Raw genomic sequence first — 13,420 nt, 5'->3', positions numbered from 1 at the left:
GACACGGGGCTCGAACTCACGGACCGCGAGATCGTGACCTCAGGCGCCCCATAATTTTTTTTAACGTTTATTCATTTTTGAGAGAGACAGAGCATGAAGAGAGGAGGGGCAGAGAGAGAAGGAGACACCGAATCCAAAGCAGGCTCCAGGCTCTCAGCTGTCAGCACAGAGCCCAATGCAGGGCTCAAAACCACAGACCGCAAGATCATGACCTGAGACGAAGTCAGACACTTAACTGACTGAGTCACACGGGCGCCACACCGCCCCCTTTTTTCTGTTTAAAGAAAGCTGAACGAGGGAGAGTTAAAAGAAAATACAATTATCTATTCAGACTTAAGTTGCATTTATAATCAGAAAAAAAATCTAATATAAAAAGAAAATATCTTAACTACTTAGAAGATAAAGGATCAACAGGCAGATACATTAAAACTTGGCCATCATTTTATTAGAAACTTCTCTGCCTGATTTGTGTATTGTTATTCAAACAATAAAAACTCCTAGAATTTGCTTTTTTTAAAGAAAAGCATGGGATGTTACTAGGCTGCTTGGCTGTTTCTTTTTACTCACCCTTTTTTAGTGTTTGGTTCAATGCATACAGTCATGAATCCACCACCAGAATCAAAATACGTAACATTTCTAACACCACAAAATATCCTGCTACCCTCATATCAATCGCTCCACCCCAGCTTGTCCCCTCTTAGTTTTAAGGACAATAATTGTGATATTTCTTTTTCAGAAGTCAAACCTTTGAACATCTCATGGATTCCCAAAACAGTTCATTGCACTCTATTTGAAAACTTAGTATAGTATTAATAAATCAATGCACCCTCTCTGGGCCTAAGGTTTCTATACTCTAAGAAATATGGGGGAAAAGATGAGCAGAACCCTGTTTAAACTTATATTCCTAAACTTATCTGTCTAGCAAAACTTTTTTTTCCTGAATGCAAATGGACACGAATACATTTACACACAGAGCAAGAATATACTGGAACTGAATTGGTCAAATGTAATACTGGAAGAAATTTTTTATATATCATTAATGATGATTGTTGGGGAGCCTGGGTAGCTCAACTGGTTTAGCGTCTGACTTTGATTATGGCTCAGGTCATGATTCAAGGGTCGTGGGATCAAGCCCCAAGTTGGAATCCATGCTGAGCATGGAGCCTGCTTAAGATTCTCTCCCTCTCTCTCTCTCTCTCTCTCTCTCTCTGCCCTCCTCCCCCACTTGCACTCTTTCTCTCTCTCTTCTCTATAAAATTTAAAAAGAAGAAGGAGGAGGAGGAGGAGGAGGAGGAGGGGAAATGTGATCAGGAAAAAATTTAACTGGAAACTTGTTCTTTTATTATTTATTGTTAATAAACTAGATAACCATAATATTTGCCTTGTTATTGCCAAATAATATTACAATTCAGTTAAGGTCATTTGAAGACATTCTCTAACAAACCAGAATTGTGTGCTTGTCATCTGTTCCTTGTCATCCTCCTTTCACTCCAAAGGTACAGGCTAAAGAGATCTGGGTGGAAGTGACCTACTCCAGTTCATGGAGAGAGTGAGTCTGACTGGCTTAACCTGGAGGAACAGCAAAGTCTAAACCAATCAGCACAATGCATTTCTCTACCCATACTTATCAGTTCAGAGATAGGCATGTAACCTAAACCAGTCAAATCAAAAGGGAAGCCAAGGTTTCCTTCCTAGGAATGCTCATATATAAAACCTCTTCCTCCAGAGTATAAATGCAGAAGGTGTTGGAAGATTTAAGTACCTCAAGGTTCCCAGGTGGCTGCCTTGAGGTAAATCTGACATCACAGAGGGCAGAATGGAAACTAAGTCATGACACAGAGAAACTGGGTCATTTGATGAAGTTGTTGGACCTATTAAGCTTCGCTTGAAACCTATATCCTCTTTGGACTTTTGATTACATGTAAGGAAATTATTTTGTTGATTACAATTTCAGACTCATTTTCTGTTACTAATAGACATAAATTGTCATATTTCATTTTTTAAACTTGTTATATTTTATAATTCATTTTTATTATAAAGCTGTAATATAGACAAGATTGTTAGTATTGGCATTATGAATCCATGTTCCATTAATTTAAGTTCCTCTGAGGCTAAAGTCTTAATTAATTCTCAGGCAGATCTCTTGGATTTCTTTTCCTTCCCTTTGTGAGAAAGGTTATATGGATTTTACTTTTACTGTCATAGAAACATGGAGCTTGAAAAAATATGTTCAACCAATATTTGAGATTTTCTTTGTATATCTCCGATAGACGGTAATAGTTTTATGCATTTAAACAAATTCTACTTATTCACATATATAGGCTGCCTTGTGTCTTATAAAGTTATTTCTAATTCTCGAACAATACACTTAAACTACTTCCCCAAGAGTAACTCAATAAATATACTAGCAGATGCCAATCAAAATTTTAACATAAATCTTAAAAACATAATAAATTAAGATGGTGTAGAAGCTTCTGGGTTGGTGAACACAACTGCTGGGAAGGTGGCACTGCCCAAAGAGTGCATGGAAGTTCAATCCCCCCCACTCCCATACCTTTCTGTGACATTGTGATTTAGAATAAGAAATGCACGTTTGGCCTTCTTCTGGGTCCCTGGCAAAGAGCTCCTAAAAACCTTGGCATTTCTGAGGAGTGGGATAAAGGTATCTTTTGTTATATTAATGAGGTTACTTTTGGAAAACTCCTAGGTAACCTAAGGATGGGGGTGGTTCCAAGGGGAACCTCGGGGGACTAGAGGATTAGTACTCCCCCTTCACCCTAGGGAGTGATTTAATCAACTATGCCTACGTAATGAAGCCTCCATATAAATCCAAAAGGATGAGTTTCAGAGAGCTTCCAGACTGGTGAACATATCTGGAGATTTGGGGAAAGGGGCTCACAGAGCATGAAGTTCCTGTCCTTTCTCACATACCTTGGCTTATGCATCTCTTCCTTCCAGCTCTTCCTCAGTTATATCCTTTTATAATGTTAAAATAAATTTCTAAGCCTAAGATGGAGCCATCTCCAGCCCAGGGTGCGTCATCAGCAAACTAAACTTTTGTGTTCCAGGGCGCCTGGGTGGCCCAGTCGGTTAAGCGTCCAACTTCCACTCAGGTCATGATCTCACAGTCCGTGAGTCGTGAGTCAAGTCGTGAGTCAAGCCCTGCGTCAGGCTCTGTGCTGACAGCTGAGAGCCTGGAGCCTGCTTCGGATTCTGTGTCTCCCTCTCTCTATGACCCTCTCCCGTTCATGCTCTGTCTCTCTCTGTCTCAAAAATAAACATTAAAAAATAACTTTTAACTTTTGTGTTCCTGTAAATGGTCAGATTGACCAGAAACGTGGTATATATCCAGTCAGCTACTCCCCTAATACCAGACAACTCTATACTTATTTGCTTGTTCCTTGATCTCTCTAAATAAAGTCAGATATGCAATCCTAGCCAATGATGCCATTTCCACGTTGCCCCTTCTAACACTCTGCAAAATACACGCTTGCCCAACATGCCTTGGGAGGAGTATTCCACTGCTTCTAAGGCACTGTACACTCCAAATCCACGCAGTTTTTCCCTTGAATAAAGAACATGAAACTCATTACTAAACTGTTTGTCATCTGACAATTATAAACCATAATCTAGTAAGTAAAATGCTTCTCTGAGTTCTATGAACCACTCTAGCAAATTAAATGAACCCAAGTAGGGGGTCATGGGAATCTCTGATCTCGAACTGGTTGGTCAGAAGTACAGGTAGAGGGGCGCCTGGGTGGCTCAGTCGGTTAAGCATCCGACTTTTGCTCAGGTCATGATCTCACGATTCATGGGTTCTAGCCCCGCATCGGGCTCTGTGCTGACAGCTCAGAGCCTGGAACCTGCTTTGGATTCTATGTCTCCTTCACTCTCTGCTCCTCCCCCACTCATGCTGTGTCTCTCTCTCAAAAATAAATAAACATTAAAAAAAAAAAAAAAGTACAGATTGAATCCAGAATCTGAAGTGTGGGAAGGGACAATCTTGTGGAACTGAGCTCTTAACTTGTGGCATCTAACACTATCTCCATGTAGATAGTGTCAGAATTGAGTTAATTGCTTGGTGGTGTTGGAAAACCCATACATCGTACTTGCCCTATGCATCTTTTCTATTTGTCTGTATACTTTATGATAAACAGGTAACAATAAACAAGTATACATTCACAGGTAAACATTAAAAATACAATAAACAGGCAAACATTAAAAAAAAAAAAAAGATGGTGTCTTGGGATAGGTTCTCCCAAAAGTGAGTCTGAAACAAAGACTTATAAACAGGGCACTTGTTTGAAAAGTGATTCCAGGAAGCAGAGGCAAGAGATGAGAGACTGAAACAGGAAAGGAGGAAAAGCCTATGAAGATGTGTTACTGAGCTGGCCATGATTACAGATGATATCACTCAATCCCATCACTATAGGTGATTGTGGCTCAAACTTTTCAGGAAAAGTTGAAATGTGACTCAGAGATCCCTGTCTAAAGGACAAAAGAGAGAGAATTTATATGGTGACTACTATCTCCCCTTAAAAAACTATGCAGCATGGCCCTGATGAGAAATGCTATTAGGTTGTAATTGTCCAAAACCCACGTAGAACCTGTTGCTGCAAGAGTGGCTAGTGTAAGAGGTAGCGACAAAATTTAAAGTAATACATAAGAGAAGTCTTCATATAATAAGTTAAAATTAAACAATTATTTCTCGGGGCACCTGGTCTGGCTCAGTCAGCAAGGCATGCAACTCTTGATCTTGGGTTGTAAGTTTGAGCCCCATGTTTGGCATAGAGATTACTTAACAAAAATTATACAGTTATTTCCAAAAGCAAATACTTTAAACTACTCTCCATCATCATATAACTAATATGACTTCATTCCAATATGACAAATTAAAACTTTGCTAAAAACACTAATTCTTTAAAATGGCTAGTTTCTTAAATAGAAACACAACTTTTGGTTTTGGCTCAGGTTGTGATCCCAGGGTCACAGGATGGAGCCCCACATTGTGTCAGTATGGAGCCTACTTGGGATTCTCTCTCTTCCTCTCCCTCTGCCCCTCCCCTGCTCACATGTGTTCTCTAATAAAAAAAATAAATTAAAATTTAAAAAAAGCACTGAAATACAGTGTGTCTTTAACTTTATCACTTACCATTCTAATACACACAATCTATTTGCTGATCATAACACTTCACTTGTTCCCCAAGAAAGACTGACTAAAAGTCCTTCCCCTACTTCTTTTGCCTAGCAAATTCCCATTCATCTTTTTAAAATTTTCTCATATGCAACCTTTCAGAAAATCTTCTCTGCCTAACTCCTACCAAAAGGTTCTCATGTAAAGCTGCACAAGTTGATGTTCACAGTATGGATGATAGCTTCTGGAGTTCTGTGTTAAGTACTGCTGCCCTTCCTCCCAAAGTTTTATTCATTCTCTCCCCCTAGGTTCTATAAGTTCTTTGATAAACTTTTTAATTGATTTTAGGGGTTACTTTGTATTTTATCCTAATTGATCTCAACCAGCGAGATATAAAAGGTAAAATAATTTTTTAAATCTTAATCATATTTGTCTTCTCAATGGCTAGCATATGATAATCACAAGGGCTTTGAGCAATTTTACAATTCTACGCTCTGACCTTTTCTATCAATAGACTGCTGCTTTTCTCAGGCTCCCAAAGATCAAGACTGAGTCTAGAGTAAAATTAGACTTTAAAGGTGAAATGACAGATCATTAATTCAAGACAGGTTATAATAAGTTAAAAAGGAATGTTGTGTTCCCTACAGCAATCACTAAATGATAATACAACAAAATCCAATAGAGGATATAAAATGAAAAACTATAAAATACTCAACTTAGAAAAAAAAAAGGCATGAAAGGCAAAACAACATAAAGGATAATTGGAAAACATTATTAATACCAACCATATTAGTAATTATATTAAATGTCAATGGATCAAATACTCCAACTAAAAGATAATCACACTGGATTAAAAACAAATTAAATGTTATTTACTAGAGATACACTTTAAATATAAAGGCACAGAGAGTTTGACAATAAAAGACTGAATAGAAAGATATACTATGCGAACACTATAAGAAAACTTCAGTGGCTATATTAATATCAGCCAAGGTAGATTTTATTTTTTTATTAAAGTATAGTAGACATGCAACATTACGTTAGTTTCAGGTGTACAACATAATGATTTGACAACTCTGTACGTTATGCTCACAAGTATAGCTACCATCTGTCTACATACAATGCTACTACAATACCATTAACTTTACTCCCTATGCTGTATAGACTAGGTAGACTTTAAAACAAGGAGTATCACCATATAAAAAGGATTTCAAATAAATAAGTCATTTCATCAAGAAAAGAAATGGCTTCAAATACTTGGGGGGAAAAAACTTGACAGAAACAAATTAGATAAATATACAATCTTAACACCCCTCTTTCAGTAATTAGTAAAACACAGAAATAAAAAAGGAATCACACTGTTAGATATTTATCCTAGGAAAATGAGAACTTAGTTCACACGGAAACCTGTACACAAATGTTCATAACAGCTTTATCTGTAATAGTAAAAAAAAAAATTAGAAACAACCAAATGTCCTTCAACAAGTGAGTAGGTAAACTGTGGTACACCCATGCAATGGACTAACACTCAGTAATAAAAAGAAATGAACTAGGATACAATTTGGATGGATTTCGAAGACATATGCTGAGTGAATATAAAAGCCTTATTTATGTGTTACATACTGTATGATTCCATTTATATAACACTCTCAAAGGGAGAAAAATTACATTGTTAAAGAATAGATTCGTAGCTGCTGGGGCTAAGGTTGAGGGGAGGTGACCATAAAGGGATAACACAAAACAGGTTTTTTGTGATGATACAACAGTTTAGTGCCTTAACTATGTTAATGGTTACACTAATCTCAACATGATAAAACTTCGCAGATCTATACACCACCACCACCACCACACCAATAAAAAAACAGTATGTGTGAAAACTGATAACATTCTAATAATATCTGTGGTCAACTTATCCTGTATCATTAAGGGTGAAGAGTGCACAGGATCTCTCTGTACTATTTTTGCAACTTCTTGTGAGTCTTAAAGTATTTCAAAAGAAAGAAAAAGTTTAAAATAACAAAAAGGAAAAGTATATTAAAAAAAATTACAATAACAAAAAAGCTTAAAATGTCCTCATCATGACATCATGAGGAATAGCAGAATAAGAGCCTCCAAAAATTGTCTTTCCATAAAAGCGACAAGAACACTGGCAAAAAAATGTCAAAATCAACTTTTTCAGAATCTTAAATACTAACCAAAGGCTTACAATAATCTGGGGGGCATTTTCTAAAAAAGGCCAAATCTCATTTAAAACAGCAAGTTTTGGGGGCGCCTGGGTGGCTCAGTCAGTTGAGCATCCGACTTCAGCTCAGGTCATGATCTCACAGCTTGTGAGTTTGAGCCTCGCGTCAGGCTCTGCACTGACAGCTCGGAGCCTGGAGCCTGCTTTGGATTCTGTGTCCCTTTCTCCCTCTGCTCCACCCCCACTCATGCTCTGTCCCTGTCTGTCTGTCTGTCTCTCTCTCTCTCAAGAATAAATAAAACATTAAAAAAAATTTTTTTTAAACAGCAAGTTTTGTGCCATTTTAACTTGCCCTATTCCCATTCCCCTCTTCCCAGCTCCATGGTAGCCTTAAAAAGCAAAAGCCCACACACACAGTGAAAACCAGGAGCCTAGCAGCTGCTAGACAGGTCCGAACAGGACTGGAGCTCTTTCAAAGCCCTATCTTCAGAGAACTGCTATTATTTAAGCTTACTGGCAATTCCCTGAAAAACCCCACTCCTGAGGCTTCTCATTATTGGACCTGACTCCGAGCTTGCCCAGCTCTAACACCCTTTTCCCCAGGAGCATTTGTCAAAAACAATCAGCTGCAATTGTTTAACCTCCCAGCTGTCTGAAGCAGTTGGCACACAAAAGAAGCTAACCAAAAAAGTTAAAAGGAAAAGTGGAGGCATGAGACATCCACAAAAGGCTCTGAAAAGTTCTGAATATTCCTGAGGACCTAGAAAGCTATGCACATGTGCCCAGAGCTGTGGCGTGCTCAAGACCTGAAAAGGTCCTAAGCAATAATCTCTGAGCCATGAGTCTCTGCACAAGCAGGAAATAAAGATTATGGCAGAGTTGTAAGCCTGCCTGAATGTTAAAAGGTATGCCTCAACAAGCACACAGAGCCTCTCAGCAAAGATTGGGAGACAATAACAAGTATTGGCCGCAAGTGGAGAAAGTGGAATCCTCATGCATTGTTGTTGGAAATGAGCAGCTAGCTTGAAATAGAGTTGGACAGTTTCTTAAAAAAGTAAACATTAACTTAGCATATGACCCAGCAATTCCACTTCTAAGTATGGGAAATAAAAACATGTGACAATACAAAAACTTATACATGAATGGTTATAGCAGCATTATTCCTAATACTCAAGTGGAAATACAAATATCCATCAAAAGATGGATAAAATGTAGGATATACATACTATAGATTACTCAGCCATAAGAAGGAATGAAATACTGATACATGCAACAACATAAATGAACTTTGAAAACATTATACTCAATGAAAGAAGCCAGACACAAAAGGCCAAATATTATGATTTCACTTATGAAATGTCCAGAATATGGCAAACCACAAAGACAAAGTAGATTAGTGAATTGCCAGGGGATGGACAGAAAAAATGGAGAGTGACTGCTAACAAGTATGAGGTTTAGTTTTGGGGTGATGAAAATGTTCTGGAATTAGATAGTGGTAATAGTCGTACAACCTTGTAAATATATTAAAAAACACTGAGCTGTACAGTTTACATTTATTTATTTTTGAGAAACAGAGTGAGACAAAGTGTGAGGGGGGAGGGGCAGAGAGACAAGGAGACACAGAATCTGAAGCAGGCTCCAAGCTGTGAGCAAGCAGTCAGCACAGAGCCTGATGCAGGGCTCGAACCCACAAACTGTGAGATCATGACCTGAGCTGAAGCCAGACGCTCAACCAACTGAGCCACCCAGGCACCCCGAAGAGCTGTACAGTTTAAAATGGTAGATTTTATGGTATGTGAATTATATCTCAATTAAATAACAGTTAATAACAATTAAGTAAACAAATTAAACTTGACCTAACTGGTATTTATAGGACACTATACCCAGTAACCATAATATTTATTTACTCAATGAAAAATGTGCACAACAACTACACTGAAAACCTCAAAATACTGCCGACTGAAATTAAAGACTGAAAACACATGTAACATTCAGCAAAACAGACTATAAGCTAGGCCATGAAACTAACTTCTAAATGACCTGTGGATTCAAGAAATCTCAATAAAAATTAGAAAATAATTTGAATTGAACACACATATCAAAATTTGTATGATGTAATCAAAGAAGTACTTTGTGGGAGAAATTTCACATATGAAGTACATATATTAGAAAACAAGAAAGGTTTAAAATCAATAATCTAAACTTCTGACTCAAAACAAAACAAAAAAAATCTAGCAAAAGAGCAAATTAACTCCAAAAGAGTAGAAGGAAAAAGATGAGACCAAAGATAAATGAAATAGAAAGCATATTACCAAAACAGAAATTTAAATTTAACAAAACCAAAATCTGGGTCTTTAAAAAGATTAATATGATTGGTAAACCCTTGTAAGACTGATCTCCCCCCTACACGCAATAATAGAATACTAGGGTAATATTATGAGCAACTGTGTAAATAACTCAATAAATTAGAACAGATTTCCTTAAAAATGCAACTTTCCAAAACTGACACAGGAAAAAATCGAAAATCTGACTAATTACATATCAGTTAAAGAAAGTGAATTTGTAATTTAAGATTTTCTACTGTTTTACCCAAAAAAATATTTCAGACCCAGATAGCTTCATTACTGAATTCAGTAAAAAAATTTAAAGAAACCATATCAATCTTACAAAATTACAATAATTAAGACAGGGGGCACCAGCAGAGCAATATACAAATAGTTCAATGGATCAGAATAGTAAGTCCTAGGAAAAACATACACCAATTTAATCAATTGACTGAGGACTTTTTTGAGAAACTCTTACACCATAGCAAGAATTTAGTTTTAGATGGATCATAGACCTGAATGTGAAAACTAAAATTATAAAGTTTCTAGAAGAAAACATAACAGAATAGTTTCACAATTTTGTGACAGGGATAAGGAAAGATTTCTAAGAACACAATAGGTAATAACTAACAAATAAATCAAATCAATTAATTTGACTTCATCAAAATTTAAAACTTCTGCTCCCAAAAGATGGAAAGGCATGGCTCAAAATGGGGAGAAAACATCTGCTACATATCAAAGTGTGTTTAAGAGTGTGTGTATATATAATCTGACAAATAACTTGTATCCAGAATATAAAAACTACAAATCAGCAACAAAAAGACAACTGAGTCAAAATATAGGTAAGACTTGAAATGACTGGCAGTTCAAAAGAAAAGATAAGCAAATAGTGTATAATCACAACATCATTATCCATCAAGGAACTGCAAACTAAAACCACAATGAACTGTAACTACACACCCACCAGAATGACTAAAATAAAAAATGCCAAACATTGTTAAGAATATAGAATAACTGGAAGTCTTATAACACCACTGGTGGGAATGTCAAATGTGTTTAGCTTTCCATTTTAAAAAAGTGGTTTAAAAGTAGTTTGGTGGTTTCTGAAGTTAAACAGACATTTATCCTAGGACACAGCAATTCCACACCCAGGTATTTACACAAGTCTAGACAAAGGCTTAAACAAAAATGTTCACAGCAACTTTATTTAGAGTAATCAAAAACTAGAAACAACCCAAACTCCACCAACAGGTCCATGTAATGGAATATTACTCAGCAATGAAAAGGAACAGACTACTGATATACACATCAAAATGGATAAATCTCAAAATTATTATTGAACAAAAGTAAACAGATAAAAGTAAAGAGACACAAAGAGTACTTACTGTATAATTCCATTTATATGAAGTTCTACAACAGGCAAACCAGTAACTACTGATAGAAAATGGTTGCCTGGATGCAACAGGAAATAACAGGATTAATTGAAAAGAGGCAGGGGAGATGAAGATGTTTTATATATTGACCTGAGTTGTATTTATATGAATATGAATATATACATTCATATTCAAAATTCAGTGAACTTACGATCATTGATTTTACTGTATATAAATTATTTTGTTGGCATTTTTTTTTTCACTAGCCAAGTGAATAGACTAGGGAAATATTTGTGTCCCTTGGGCTCTGTAAGGCCAATCCTTGCATTTGTATTTTGAATACACCTCCTTGCATTCTCAAGAAAATGATCTCTGATACAGTAACTTATTTAATAAAGCTCTTCTTTTTTGACAAAAAAAAATAAAAAATAAAGTTTATAGACTTCCCTAATGATACACTTATTTCATAAATCTCTTTTTGACAAAAAAAAAAAGAAAGAAATGATCTCTTCCCTCTTTCCAGCATCATCTGTTTTTTTGCTTCCTATGGCATCATTCTTTTCAGCATACAAATATGTTGAAATTTCAGCCCTTTCCTTCCAAAAAACCCACACATATATCTTCAACTGCTATTAACTCCCTGTTCCTGTTACAGTAAAACACTTCTACAGATTGTCTTTGCTCTATTAAATAGTAAATTCCCTTAATCTAGATAAAAATTGTTCATTTTGTTTATTTAGTAATCTCTACACCTAACGTGAGTCTTGAACTCACAACCGCAAGATCAATAGCGGCATGCTCTTCCAAGTAAGGCAGCCAGGCACCCCAAAATTGTTCGTTTTAAATTCAGTTTTCAGAAGCACATATGTGACAAGGCTAACACAGTTATTTAGAGCTTAAGCATTTTTATATGTTGTCTTTATTTTTTTTATGTTACTGTCTTTAAATCTTCACAATAACCCCATAGGATAGGTATTGCAATTACCTCTGTTTAACAAGAACACGAGGTTTAAAACGTTTTAAAGCCTGCCAAAAGTCAGACAACAAATAAATGATTCCCAACTTCAAATCATATGCTTTCATGTTTAAAATACTAGATTTAGACATCCAGAACTCTCAGTACAATAAAAATACCTGACCAATGAAAAACATTCTTGTATGGTCCTATTTCACGTAACATTTCAATGACCAAAATCTACTACAACAAAATTATTACAGTGTAGAAGTAGGTGACCAGATAATTTATCACCCAAACAGGACACCTTTGAGAATAAAGGAAGAACTATTAATAATTATGCCAGGATAACTAGTATGATCCAGGAATGTCCTGGGCAAACTGGAACATATGGTCACCCTATTTATAAGTTAGCTTTGCTTTTTGAAAATAAAAGTCCATACTTATGTTTTATTATAACATTTTTAAAATAATTTAAAACTGAGTAGGTATGAAGAGATAAAGAAATATGAATGTTAACAATGTTACAGGAAAGGGTTAACATTCAAACAGTCTAGGCAATCATTTTGGTTCCCTTTTATCTTTGACATTTCTTAATGTAGCAATACTGTGGCTGGAAAGATTTGTAGTTAGAAAACCTTGTGTGCTTTTTCAAGGAAAGATGACCTATTTACAAATATGAGCATTAACAACTGACAACACTGCACAGTTCTGTAACAGAAGGGTTTCTGTTTTAGTTCTCCAGAATATTTTATAAATGAAACAATTTCATTTTAATTTAAAAGCTCACTTGTCTCACTAAGAAGTCCCATAGCATAAAAAAGTTTATGTAAATCTGAAATTTATAATTCTTATAAAAGACACAAGTCCTGCAATGAGTTTGAAAATTCTATTTAAAGGCTCCAAAGAAACCAACTCAACAAAGTAAGGCAGTTTCATTCTTAGCCAGATTTTAGTCTCCAAATGAATGTTCGCCATCTGAGTGGCTTGGCAGATATTACTGGACGCATCTCAAAAGACTTGAGTGTTAGGAGAAAAACACCATAGGACCCAACCCACAGCCCACATAAATTTTCCAATGTAGGCCTAACCCACAAAAGTGGTTCCATAATCATCATGTAGGGCACAGTCATGTCAAGTCCCAGAATAGACCAAATCTGACCTGTCTGGGCAGGCCAAAGAATAGGGTTCCTCAGCTATACAGCAAACACTCTCCCAATCTCCCTACCTCATTTTCCTAGTCTTCCCTGGGACAAAATCCAGCTGTAAGCAATGCCCAAAACCAGACTAGACACTGATGTTAGGAAAACAAAGCAATATTCATAGCAGTATTTCGAAACAGTATTGCTCAGTGAAAAGTACATAAAGTGGGAGTCAGAAAACCTAAGTTCAATCCTAAGCTCTACCACTAACTAGGACATACCCTTCACTTTGGGCCTCAAGGTCCAGTAT

The 13,420-nt window shown here is 36.3% G+C and overlaps 1 protein-coding gene across 7 annotated transcripts in view; it reads right to left on the bottom strand.

The window, feature by feature from the left end:
* The window catches only part of ADK (adenosine kinase), a 528,728-nt gene that overhangs the window by 473,659 nt on the left and 41,649 nt on the right, over window positions 1–13,420 (bottom strand). The window contains exon 2 of one of the 7 annotated variants that reach the window (XM_053207897.1): window positions 3,491–3,565. The exons of the other annotated variants lie outside the window; for them this stretch is intronic. Within the exon in view, the coding sequence (XP_053063872.1) occupies window positions 3,491–3,565 (75 nt within the window). The remainder of the gene's footprint in view (window positions 1–3,490; window positions 3,566–13,420) is intronic. 7 annotated transcript variants of the gene reach the window in all.

The sequence above is a fragment of the Acinonyx jubatus genome, chromosome D2 (genome assembly GCF_027475565.1).
Source record: "Acinonyx jubatus isolate Ajub_Pintada_27869175 chromosome D2, VMU_Ajub_asm_v1.0, whole genome shotgun sequence".
Classification (NCBI taxonomy): domain Eukaryota; kingdom Metazoa; phylum Chordata; class Mammalia; order Carnivora; family Felidae; genus Acinonyx; species Acinonyx jubatus.
The sequence above is the reverse complement of the archived record's forward strand: the minus strand, read 5'-3'. Positions and strand labels throughout refer to the sequence as shown.